Source organism: Arachis hypogaea, chromosome 17, assembly GCF_003086295.3.
Source record: "Arachis hypogaea cultivar Tifrunner chromosome 17, arahy.Tifrunner.gnm2.J5K5, whole genome shotgun sequence".
NCBI lineage: Eukaryota > Viridiplantae > Streptophyta > Magnoliopsida > Fabales > Fabaceae > Arachis > Arachis hypogaea.
The window spans coordinates 3807778-3821254 of NC_092052.1; the positions used below are offsets into that span (position 1 = coordinate 3807778).

At 37.7% G+C, this 13477-nt stretch overlaps 1 protein-coding gene across 3 annotated transcripts; it reads left to right on the top strand.

Annotated features, from left to right (window-relative positions):
• Positions 1 to 9466: 9466 nt before the first annotated feature.
• LOC112762451 (uncharacterized) lies at positions 9467 to 13409 on the top strand. Of its 3 annotated transcripts, none has more exons than XR_011875510.1 (4): positions 9496 to 10241; positions 10348 to 11441; positions 11525 to 11729; positions 12198 to 13409. XR_011875510.1 is itself a non-coding variant. In XM_025808285.3 (3 exons), exons 1-3 carry the CDS (start codon positions 9519 to 9521, stop codon positions 11568 to 11570), a joined length of 1863 nt encoding a protein of 620 aa, XP_025664070.1. In that variant the 5' UTR covers positions 9467 to 9518; the 3' UTR covers positions 11571 to 11875. The 3 variants fall into 3 exon arrangements, 1 of the variants encoding a protein (XP_025664070.1); XR_011875509.1 differs by having other exon boundaries at positions 11525 to 11803; positions 12198 to 12432; XM_025808285.3 differs by lacking the exon at positions 12198 to 13409 and having other exon boundaries at positions 9467 to 10241; positions 11525 to 11875.
• The last annotated feature ends 68 nt before the right edge of the window (positions 13410 to 13477 follow it).

Below are 13477 nucleotides of genomic sequence, written 5' to 3' on the forward strand. Positions count from 1 at the left end.
TTCTAAATTTCTGATGGAAGAAAGCTGTATTCTGATCACCAGATTTGAGCCATTTGACTCTAGACTTATCTTTCCAATAAGATTCCTCATTTTGTAATGCTTTTTCAAGTTTGTCCTCTATTTCTGAAATGGTGTCGCCTCCATGAATTCCTGCTAAACGAAGTTCCTCTAATTCCGACTGTAGTAAATCAATCTCCACCTTCGAATTAGATATGTGTTCTTGCTGCCATCTGACAATCTTATGCCGACAACGTTTTATTTTTTAAGCTAGGATATACATGGCTGAACCATCAATCTGTTCATGCCAAACCTCTCTAACAATCTGCCTTGTTTCATCATTGGAACACCATCTTTCTTGGAATTTGAATCGGCGTTTAGATCTCTCAGTTCTCGGATTAGAGTCTAGGAGAAGAGGGGCATGATCCGAGCCTGATTCTGACAGTCTAAGAACCGTTGCATTGGGATAGAGTTGCTGCCAATCAACTCCTATCAGGAATCGGTCCAGTCTTTCCTGTATCAACTCATCACCTCTCCGTCTATTTGACCAAGTGAATGGTCTTCCGACCATACCAATATCAATCAGGGAATTATCATCAATAAAACTATTAAAGGTTTTAATAGAAGAAGGAGATTTAGCACCCCCACCTTCTTTCTCCAATTGATTAGAAATGGCATTAAAATCCCCCATTAATACAATCTTACCATCGAACTGTTGGGTGACTGAAGTTAATTCAGCAAATTGAGCCATTCTATGTTGATCATTTGAACTGAGATAAACACCTAGAACACCATAGGGATCATTAGAACCAGCTGTTAGAACTGATGCCGCAATGAAAAATCTACCATGCTGTAAAATCTGAACAGTGCAACCATCCCTCCATGCCATTGCCAAACCCCCTGATAATCCATCCGGATCTACAATAAACCATTCCTTGAAACCACAAGATCTTAGTTTTCCTTCAACTTGTCGAGGTTGATTTTTTGTTTCACAGATAAAACCAACCTCGGGGGAGTAGGATTTGCAAATCCCTTTAAGATTGTGGATTGTCAGGGGTCTCCCCAAACCCCGACAATTTCACGAGAGCAGTTTCATATTTCTTTGGGTGCCACTTGAAGGCTGGCACCCTCCACCGTCATAGCAATTATACGAGGGTTCTGAGTCTCTGATTTGTTACTCATGGTGTAGAGAAAATCAGAATTGGTATTCAATGATTCCAAAGAGACATAAGATATATGGAATGAGTAAATTAGAAAACGGAATGAATTAAAAGAGGAATGAATTGGGAGAGAAAACGAAAATTAGGGAGCTAAGTGGAAAAAAAATTAAGAAAAGAAAGTAGAAGAAGATGGAAAAGAGTTTGACGAAAAAAAGACAAAGAAATGTGTAACCATGGAGACGGCGCAGTGAAACCCTAGCAGAGCATCGGGTGCTAGATGAGGAGTACGTACTCCCACACGAAAAATTAAAAATACTTGCGGACAACTAAATATATTTCTGACATCTAAATTTTTAAAAAATTTACGGACTAAAATTTATAGTCTAAATTGACTTTGTCAGGGTCTTTAATAACCAGATTATGATTTCATTTTTCAAGTACTTGAGATGAATCTCTTGTAACTTTGTTCTTTATCAATCAATCAGTATTGCCATATTCTCACCCTGCTTTGCCATATTCTCTTGAAGACTTCTGAGTAACTTGGGAAAGCAAATTGAGGTATGGTTTCATCTTTCAACGAATTCATATATACCTTGCAAAACTTTTTCTTAAGACCAGTAGCATATATATATGAATATATCTAGGTGTAGTCAGCTATCTGAATCAAATGATTTGTTGTTGTTATATATAATAAAAAACAGTTGTTTAAACCTACAGATAAAGGGAGAAAATTTGGAGTAATACATCATCACCTTTTGCACTTGCTGCCATATCTGTGTGTGTGAGCTTTCTAATGGGTCATCAGGGACATGTTCTGACGAGGAAACCAGAACATCTTAGGAGGAAACTGGAGACAAAAGTTGAGCAAGTACAAGAACATGTAAAGAACACAGTTCAAGTTGATGGAACTGAAGGCGGTTCTTTTATGCAGTTTGACTTTGAATCAAGAGAAAGCACATTGTGAAGGATTACCACTTGCCATTTCAATATTGGGGTCAGCTCTAAGAGCAAGAACTGTTGACCTGTGGAATCTTACAATTGAAATGAAAAAAAAACTCACTTTTTTTAAGATAGAACATAATGTTTGAATAATAATTTCAGAATAAAGATGTGTAAATAATGTATAGAAACTAGAAAGCAACAATAAAAAAAATATCACATTCAAACTTGATACAGAATTACAGAAAAGGAATATGCCATATGCAGTGGTCTTCAATAATTACATAACAAAGTGGCCGCATGTTCATAATAAACACTTCAATTCTTACAAAATACAAAGATATCAAAACTACCACACCATATTGGGAATTGAACATATAATCATCCAATCCACATTATACAACACAAACATTAATCTAGTACTAGTGTTTTTCTTAGAGGATAGAAAATACTGTTTGAATAACAGTGAGAATAAGCAGAAAAATTCCAGCAATAGAAACTACTATTTTCCATGGAGTGTTACAGTAATCGCGCCTCAAAGTCGCAACATTGAGTGCAATTTTCCGCCAGTTCCTGAATTTAGTCCTAGAAAATTAGTTCGTTTGGGATGTAGCCATTATCTTCTGATTGTGGACTTCGCTCCAATGTGGTATATTTATGACTTGTCTGAGAAGAAGCTTGTGGCAATAGTGCACGTGGATGGTTTGGAGGAGGATGATGTGCGGGTATCAAATATTTTTTGTTGCCAATACAGTAGCAAAGAAAGTTTGATTTATATATTCACGGAACACGAGGAAGAGGAAGAACTTCTTCAGTTTGTTTCTTATGCCAGAGTCAGGCTCCAACTCCAAACTTTTTCTGCCAACATTGAATCCAAGGGTTATCTTAGAGTTGGTCCTCATTACAAATACCATATGTGAGTATGTGCTTCTCTTTAAACTTGTTTCACCCTATCCATTGATTGAGCTTTGATATTTACTTGTTTAACTCGGTGGACAGATTTGCTGCTGGAGATGAAGGCAATAAAGAGAAGAGTGTAGTTTAGTATACGGGTGTGGTGTATATTAGGAATTAGAATTTGAGCATGAATGACAAAGTAGCCAAAGAAAGAAGTGATGGATAGCAAAGTCATATGAAAGCTGTAGCCACCTTGAATCCAACTTTGTTGCCAAGACATGCATGCCATTCTGCCTTTCTACAACTATACAAATATTTTGTAAGCTATGTATTTACCTCTTTGGCCCTGAAACACACGACTCAACATCTCCCAAGTCTAAGTGCAATTCAGATGTATATACTCTTTTATCATCATCCTGGAAAGCAAGCAATGATTTTGCTAGATTTATTAATTAGAGTTTATATCTTATTTAATATAAAATACCATAATAATTATATTCAAATAAAATTATTTATCTATTTTTATTATATAAAAAAAGTTAATACTAAATTATTGTGAGATAAATTTATGCCATATAATTTTTTTAATAAAAAATATTAGGATGTCATCAGAATTTCTTAATTTTGGCCTTTAGTTTGTTATCCATGTTTAAAAGTATGGAATAAAATATGTTGTTAAATTACTAAATTAAAAAAACTAAATTAAAAGAATTGAATTAATGAGACTAAAAATAATAAATTCTTGTTAGTAACAATGACCCTACACTTGCAGAAAATACGTGTAGTTAGTTAGAACTACTGAGCCAAATCAGCAAAATTGTTAGAAGTCAGTTAGAGCCAAATCAGCAAAGTTGTTAGAAGTCAATTAGTCTTTCCGTTAAATCCTATGTATATATATATTAGTCCCTATACTAACTTCTTCTTCTTCTTCTTCTTCTTCTTCTTCTCAAAGAGGCTGATACCTTCACATGGTATCAGAGCTTTCTTGGATCCATGAATAACTCTACACAAATCTCACAAGCTCCAACGAGCTTCCTTAGCCAGAATCTCTTCACAGCTTTCTCAACGATTAAACTTAATGAAAACAACTACAAAGCATGGAAGAAACAGGCACTAGCGTGCATCAAGGTAAACAAGCTTCAACATCATCTTGATCCAAGAAAGGTTCCAGCGCAATTCAACTCAGAATTAGATAGATGTAATGGAACTGAAGCACAGCAATACATAGACTGGGAGGTGCGAGATCAATGCCTGGTAGCTTGGTTAATTGCATCAATGGAGCAGAATTTTATAAATCGAGTAATTGAATATGATCATGCATATCAGATCTGGTATGTGTTAGATGAATACTTTGAAGCCAGAGTGAGAAGGATTTAATTGGGGTTTAGGGGTTTAATACATTCAAAGTAATAAAATCTTAATGGAAGGGGACAAGAAAAGAATGACATCAAGAAGAAGAATTTATTGGCATAGGAGATACAGCGGAAACATAAAAGACAAATAAAGGTTTTTTCTACTAGACCTCTAAGATACCTGTTCTTAGCAACCTAGGTCACCGGAAAGGATTCCCTACTAGACCTTCAAAGAACTTGTCCTTGACAACCTAGATCAGAGGGATGAAAACTGAAAGAAACCACCACGTAGATCACCTTAGTGTTGGATCCTTCAATCTTCCTCATGCAACAAACGAAGCAAATCACTCACCTCACTTCTCACACAATAAACGTGCTTAAAAGCAACTAAAATTTATTCATCAAAGTTATATAAATTGTCTCACCAGAAGGTGTTTAAATAGACCCCAAACAAACTAGCTAAAAGATAAGATAAGATAACTAATTTAAATCAGATTTGATCTTATTAGATTAGATCATATTTGATTTAAATTTTAAAATCCTAAAGATATGATAACTAATTTAAATCAGATTTGATCTTATTAGATTAGATCAGATTTGATTTAAATTTAAAATCCCTAAAATTACTACTAAGCATAGCATATTTAAAACAAGTCTTCTAACAAACTTTTGACCAGATAACAAACTAAAACAAAAGTCTAGAATTTCGAATTTTAAAGATAAATTATGCCTTCCACTGAATTCGAAAAGCATTATTGGGCTTCTTGTTGTCCTGACTTAGCCCAATGGGCCTTGCCCATTCTTCCTTGGTTAGAACTTGATGTAACTCCATATGCATAAGCGCTGCCGGGTTCCCAAAGCTCTCCTTGAGCTTCTTTGCACGTGCTCTAGTGATGGGGTCCTCTAGAAGTATAAAATTTCCATTCTGTCCTTTTGTCTTAGAATGCCCCTGTTGTCTTTCCGAGCAGGTATCACAGAGTCAAATCAAAGATTAAGCAGTTGAAAACACAGCTGAAGACGTTCAAGAAACAAAGATCCTCGACATCTGAATATATCTCAAAAATCAATCAGGTAGCAGACACGTTGAACGCTCTTGGAGCACCACTTACCAAGGAAGAATACATAGAAGCAGCACTAGGAGGTCTCAGTGAGAAATATCGGGCATTCATTACAGTTACAACAACAAGAATAGACCACATGACAGAAAGCGAATTTGAGTCACAATTACTCACAGAAGAAGAGCTAATTGATAGATTCAGAAAGACAGATTTAGGGTTGGTTCATGCAAATGTAGCTCAAAGCAGTGAGGAACAACAAAAAGCGCAAGATAGAAGCTATTATCACTACAGTAGAGGTGGATTTCGAGGAACGCAAGGCAGAGGCTACTTCAGAGATTCTAGAAGGTCTACATGGTGGCAAGGTAGCAGACCTCAGTGCCAACTATATATGTGGAAAGATAGGACATACAGTTGTACAGTGTTACCATAAGTTTAATCAAGAATTCATGAATCCTCAACTGCAACCTTTAAACACAGTTCAACCACCTTCAATGGCATTCCACAATGCCTAAGGCAATCAGCAACGTTACGAAGATCCAAAGATGCAGTCACCTACAACAGCGAATCCACAAGCACTCCTCTCGTTGCCATCAGCTCTCTCTAACACCACCTGGTATCCAGACTCAGGAGCCTCACACCACATCACATTTGACCAAAGAAACCTTGCCACAGGATCAGACTATGAAGGCATAGAGAAAGTGTATGGAGAAACTGGCCATGGTATGAAAATTGAGCATATTGGAAGTTCATTTATGCATGCATTTTTGTCCAACAGACCTTTCACACTAAGAAACCTACTACATGTACCCACTATCTCTAAAAACCTTGTCAGTATCGCTAAATTTGCACTAGACAACTGTGTCTTTTTTGAATTCTGGCATTATTTTTGCAATATCAAATGCCAGATGTCCAAGAAGATACTCTTTCAAGGTCTACTTAAGGAAGGACTATATAGATTTGAAGTGATCCAAGTTATCCCAAGAGCCACTGAAACCAAGCCATTACATTCCCCACCCATTACACCAACTTGCAATACATCACCAATATATCTGAAAAACCAAAATTCACAACCTATGATTCCAAAGAAAAACCAAGTACACCTGATCATGGTCCCAAATCTTTAAACTTACCTGCTGCAGAGCCAAATTCACTAATCCAAGTTATCCCAAGAGCCACCGACACCAAGCCTTTACATTTTCCACCCTCTATACCAACCTATAACATCACCAATATATTTGAAAAATCAAAATTCACAACCTAAGATCCTAAAGAAAAACCAAGTACGCCTGACCAAGGTCCTAAGTCTTCAAGGTTACAAGCTGCAAAGCCAAATTCACCAACCTCAGCTGAAGTCACACCACACACTGTGGCCAGCTCAAACTCAACTACTGACAGCCCCCCAAATTTCCCTTTATAATAAAATTTATGTCTTATATATATGGAAAAGTAAAAGAAAAATCAGAAAACAAAGATCTTCTTAAGTCTGTAAGAAAGGAGTCTGATCCTATAGCAGCAAACAGTACTTGTAAAAGAGTTAGTGACATAACTCAACAGTGGCATAGAAAATTAGGCCACCCCTCTGATAAAGTAGTTATTCTTGTAATAAAACAATGTGTGCCGAAGCTGGCTGATGCAATAAATAAAAAAAGCCTTGAACCTTCATTTTATCATGCTTGCTGCATAAGCAAAATACACAAATTGCCATATCCTGATTCCTGTACAACTTATGCACCTTTAGAATTAATATTTTCTGATGTTTGAGGGCCAGCACCAGTATATAATAGATCAGGTTTTTGTTACTATATATGTTTCATTGATGCATGTACCAAACATACCACCACTTACCTGCTTAACACCAAAGCTCATGCCTTTAAAGCCTTCCAACAGTACAAAGAAGCTATTGAACTCAAAACAGGACTGAAAATTAAAGCATTACAGACAAGCAATGGAGGAGAGTACATGTCTCTGGCATTCAACCAATTTCTTACTGATCACGACATTCAACACATGCTTACTTGTCCCTACACCCAACAATAGAATGGTATTGTTGAAAGAAGGCACAGACACATCACTGAAATATCACTCACCTTACTAGCTCAAGCCAACCTACCTTTCACATTCTGGAAAGACTCAACCATGACTGCCACCTATCTCATAAACAGATTGCCCACCTAACTTCTCAACAACAAAACCCCATTAGAAGCCCTTACCAATACCAAACCAGACTATGATTTTTTAAAACCCTTTGGCTGCACTTGCTACCCTTTGCTAAGACCATACAATGTACACAAGTTTGATCACAGATTTGACAAATCAATATTTATTGGTTATGCCACAGACCACAAAGGATACATGTGCTTATTCCCAAATAGAAGAGAAGTTATCTCAAGAAATGTGTACTTCAATGAATCTGAATTTCCTTACCCACAACTATTTCGATCCTAATCTCACCACACTATCCTATAACCAATCCCCAATCCCACTTTCAATCTTAGTCCTCTTTCCTCTATTCAACCTCTTCCTCTCACCACATCCCCAACCCTTCCTAATGCACCTCATACATTGCATTCTATAAATGATACTTTCAATATCGCCAATGACATACATGCATCATTACCTGCAATACCTATATCTGTGTCTGATTATTCTGCTCTTGCTGATGATACTATTACTGTCGCTAATCCATCTCCCAGCAATATCACTCCTAATGCAGGTGCTCATCAATCACCTAGAATTGAAGCTGTACTGTCAGCCCCAACAACCTTGTCAATGAACCAGCATCCAATGCAAACAAGAAGCAAATCTGGCATTTTCAACCTAAAACATATGCAGCAGTAGTGCAAGAGGGTGCCATTGTCCTCTCGGAGACCCTACCGCCGACAGTAGCAGAGGCTCTCACCTATCCCCATTGGCGAAGAGCAATGGAGGAGGAATATGAAGCTCTTTTGAGGAACCACACTTGGCAGCTAGTCTCCAAACCCACTCCTAATACAATCCCTATCATTGGTTGCAAATGGATCTTTAGAATAAAGAGACATCCCAACGGCACCATTCAAAAGTACAAAGCTAGGCTAGTGGAAAAGGATTTTTACCAAAAGAAAGGCGTGAATTTTGACTAGGTTTTCAGTCCCATAGTAAGGCTACCTACTGTGCGAATCATGCTAACTTTGGCTTTGGCAAAAGGATGGAGAATAAGGCAATTTGACTTCAACAACGCCTTTTAAATGGGGATCTTTAAGAAATAGTATATATGACTCAACCAGAAGGCTTTCTCTCACCGAACCATTTGCATCATGTGTGCAAACTTCAGAGGTCACTATATGGGCTGAAGCAGGCGCCTCGTGTGTAGTTCACTAAGCTCAAGACAACCCTCGACAGCTTTGAATTCCATAACATTATCTCAGACACGTCTCTCTTCACAAGATTTACAGCATCCTCCGCAACTTATATTCTTGTCTATGTCGATGACATCTTAGTCACAGGGAGTTCGGACTCTGAAATTGCCACACTAATCAGCCAACTTAACTCAATCTTTTCTCTAAAAGACTTAGGAGAAATGAATTATTTCTTGGGTACCAAAGCTATTAAGAGAAACGACAATGAAATACTCCTTTGCTAGACCAAATATATCAAGGAGCTGCTTGCAAAAGCGGAAATGTATGATGCAAAAGCCATGCCTACTCCAATGGCATCCAACTTAAAACTCTCAATGCATGATGGTGAAACATTTCAGAAGCTAATGCTGTATAAATTCATTGCAACATAAGGCCTTCAGTATGCAATAATCACCAGCCAGACCAGATATTACCTTTGTAGTCAATAAAGACAATTTATGCACCACCCTCTAAAAATTCATTGGAGAGCTTAAGGCAAAGAAAAGGGGATTATTTTGAGGATAAAAATTATGCACCACAATATATATTCAATATTAATAAAAATTATTTTCACAAATATTTAAAAATAAAATAATGTATATTATCAGTAATGTAAAATTAAATATTAAAAAAACAAAGTCACCAAAAAAAATATTTAAAAAACAAAGAAAAGGGGAAAGCAATTTAGTAACAAACCAGCGTGAAAAAGGAGTATTTTGTTAAGAAACTTTGTATAATGTCATGCATTGCATGGCGAAGATAGTGTTTGGTGACCTAAAACCTAAAACTGAAAGCAACATGCCAATCATGTCGGCGCCCGCACTCTTCTCCACCGTTAGCGCCGCCACGGCCACTGCCACGATCTTGTTCTTAATCTGCAAGTCTCGTCTCATGCACGAAAAGAACCTCACAACACACCATCGCCAACAACCCAAACGCAATCCCGAACAACCCAAACGCGATCCATGTGGCAAGATGCTATTCGTTTCCCAAATCGGAACTTCAAAAGCCCTAGCGACGCGCCTCTGCGATTTGTTAGAGTCGAAAGGCGTCGTTTTGGACCTCGTAGATGCCCGGAATTACGAGCCCGAAGCCCTACCCAAGGAGAACCTCGTCCTCCTCGTTGCTTCAACTTCGGAAGTTTGGAACCTACCTCCCGCACGGAATTTCTCTTCCAATCACGACCTACCTTGGGGAGCAGAGTGCTTCGTCAATTGGATCGAGAAAAAAGCGAACGCCTTTAAGGTTGGAGCGTTTGTTGTGAATGCTTGCAGTTTCAGTGCCTTTGTGGTGGGCAGCGAGGTTACTGAAGGTGGGAAGAATTTGATGGCTAAGGCCGCCAATGAGATTAGGGGTTTGGGGCACACTGCTGAATGGAATGCGGATTTTGACAGCTGGTGGGGAAGTGTTGTTGCGGTTTTGCAAGGTGCTGTTTTGGGAATATGCGGGGAATCTGAACCTGAGGTCTGTTTCTGCATCCTCTTATCCTTATATAACTATGGCGTTTCTATTTATTATCATCACACTGCAGAGCTCTCTATCTAATATTTAATTGTTTCCCTAATTCCAGGATGTTGGTTCTTCTGATCTAAACCTATCCATGACACAGCGTTTATATATGTTGGTGAAAAATCTTGTAGAAGTGAAAACCGAGCCTTATGTGAGATTCTCTAGTACCACCAGTTACAGGATGTTAACTATCACTGACGACAACTTTATGAAAAATGGCACTGTTGAACTTGAACAAGTATGTCATATACCTGCCCAATGGCCTCTTAGAGATGATCTATTGATCGACAACGGTGTGTTACCAGATTTTCAAGGAATTTGTTCTGATGGTCGCTGCTTTTACTTTACTGCTGATGTGGGTGGTCTTATAGAACATCCGAACGTGGGTTATTACGATAGTCGCTACTCAAAGCTGTGGTGCCTTAAGTATGAGGATCCTACTTGGGTTTGGAGTCTATGTGGAACCATGTTCTGCTCCCGATTAAGTCCCTTCGTAGTCCCATACGATGGCAAATTGTGCATGTTTGGGGGTGAGTATGGAATTGCAAATTGGGTTGAGATCTATAGCCTAAAATCAGGTCTATGGGAAAAAAGGGAAGTGCCAGATAGTGCTCTCTTCTCAGGTCACTCGTTCCCTAGCTCGTACTTTCTGTGGGAGGACAGCACCAAGAGTAGCAAGAAGACCCTCATTGTATTGTATTCTTTTGATGATAATCATCAGTTGCTCATGTCATATGACGTCAAGGCTAACAGATGGGAAGAAGTTGAGTGCAATTTTCCGCCAGTTCCTGGATTTTGTCCTAGAAAATTAGTTCGTTTGGGATGTAGCCATTATCTTCTGATTGTAGACTCCGTTCCAACGTGGTATATTTATGACTTGTCTGAGAAGAAGCTTGTGGCAATAGTGCACGTGGATGGTTTGGAGGAGGACGATGTGCGGGTATCAAATATTTTTTGTTGCCACCACAGTAGCAAAGAAAGTTTGATCTATATATTCACGGAACACGAGTTCGTGCAAGAGAAGGAGCAAGAGGAAGGGTCAGATCTTCCTCATCTTGTTCCTTATGCCAGAGTCAGGCTCCAACTCCAAACCTTTTCTGCTAAGATTGAATCCAAGGGTTATCTTGGAGTTGGTCCTCATTGCAAATACGATATGTGAGTATGCGCTTCTCTTTAAACTTGTTTCACCCTATCCATTGATTGAGCTTTGATATTTACTTGTTTAACTCGGTGGACAGATTTGCTGCTGGAGATGAAGGCAATAAAGAGAAGACTGTGGTTTAGTATACGGGTGTGGTGGATATTAGGAATTAGAATTTGAGCATCAATGACAAGTAGCCAAAGAAAGAAGTGATAGATAGCAAAGTCATATGAAAGCTCTACCCACCTTGAATCCAACTTTGTTGCCAAGACATGCATGCCAATCAAGTATACAAATATTTTGTAAGCTATGTATTTACCTCTTTGGCCCTGAAACACACGACTCAACATCTCCCAAGTCTAAGTGCAATTCAGATGTATATACTCTTTTATCATCATCCTCGAAAGCAAGCAATGATTTTGCTAGATTTATTAATTAGAATAATTATGTTCAAATAAAATTATTTATCTATTTTTATTATATAAAAAAGATTAATACTAAATTATTGTGAGATAAATTTATGCCACATAATTATTTTTTATGAAAAATATTAGGATGTCATCAGAATTTATTATTTTATTAGTTAGTCATCAATATTTAAAAGTATGAAATAAAATATATTGTTAAATTACTAATATTTTTTTTATTGTGCCATGTCAACTATTTTAAATAGGTGTCAACTATTTTTTATTAGGAAAGGTCGGCTCCTTAACAGAGCAGGCAGGCTTTGCTTAATTAAATTTGTTGCTTCTTCTCTTCCTATTTATCAGATGCAAGTGACTCTTTTTCCCACTTCGGTTTGTCAAAAGATTGATTCTGTGCTTAGACAATTCTTGTGGAAGGGAAAGGTGGGGGAGCATTGCTTAAATTTGGTCAAGTGGAGCAAAGTTGTCACTCCAAGAAAATATGGAGGCTTGGGAATTAGATATACTCAATACGTAAATTTTGCTTTACTCGAAAAGCTTGTTTGGCAATTATTGCATAATAAAGATAAGCTTTGGGTAAGAATTATGTTGGCAAAATATTTATCTGGGAGTTCTTGCTTTTCACCCAAATTTTCTAATAATGTTTCAAGCACTTGGAGAGCGATTTATAAGACAATAGAAAAGCTTCGTGATGGTTTTGATTGGTGTACAGGCAGGATGTCTCAATCCTTTTCGTATCATGCTTGGCGACCATGTGGAACGCTAGCTCCTTTGGTTCCTTTTGTGCACATTTCTGATTCTCACTTGAAGTTAGAAGATGTCTGGCACCTTGGGCATTGGCGGTGGGATATTCTTTGCACAATGATTCCGGAAGAAGTTAAACTTGATTTGATGCTCTTTGATCCTATCAAGCAGGCAGGAGATAAAACAGATTGGTTTTGGACAAAGTCAAATACTCTCACCTACTCGACTAAAAGCGGGTATGAATGGCTATTGAAGAAGAAATTTGGCTGGAATGATAATGAAAATTGGCTTTGGCTTTGGCGCTTGCACTACAACATTTTCAGGTTGAGGCAACATTTAAAAAGTGTTGCCTAAAAGCTGACAAAAGGTTGCTTTTGATCTATGGCAACACTTTTGGACCTAAGGCAACGTTTTTGGGCGGCGTTGCATATGCAGCCGTTGCCTTAGATCAAGGCAACACTTTTTGGTTTCAAAAGTGTTGCTTTTGAGAGCAACGAAAGCAACATTTGGTAAGTGTTGCCTTTGGTTAAAAAACAACAACACTTCAAAGGTGTCTTTGAGACAACACTTTTGCAATGTTGTCTTTTCTCATATTTTGACCACTACTAAAAAATATTGCCTATTTGCAATAAAATTCAACCCTTTTATGTGTTGCTTATAAGTTTGAATTTGCAATACTTTAAAGTGTTGCCTATTAGTTTTGAATATGCAACCCTTTAATGTATTGTCTTTTCTTTAGGATATGCAACCTATACAAGTGTTGTCTTTTCTTTTGGATATGCAACCTATACAAGTGTTGCTTTTTCTTTTGGATATGCAACCATACAAGTGTTGTCTAATATTCAAAATATGCAACTAATAAAAGGGTTGCCTTTTTAATA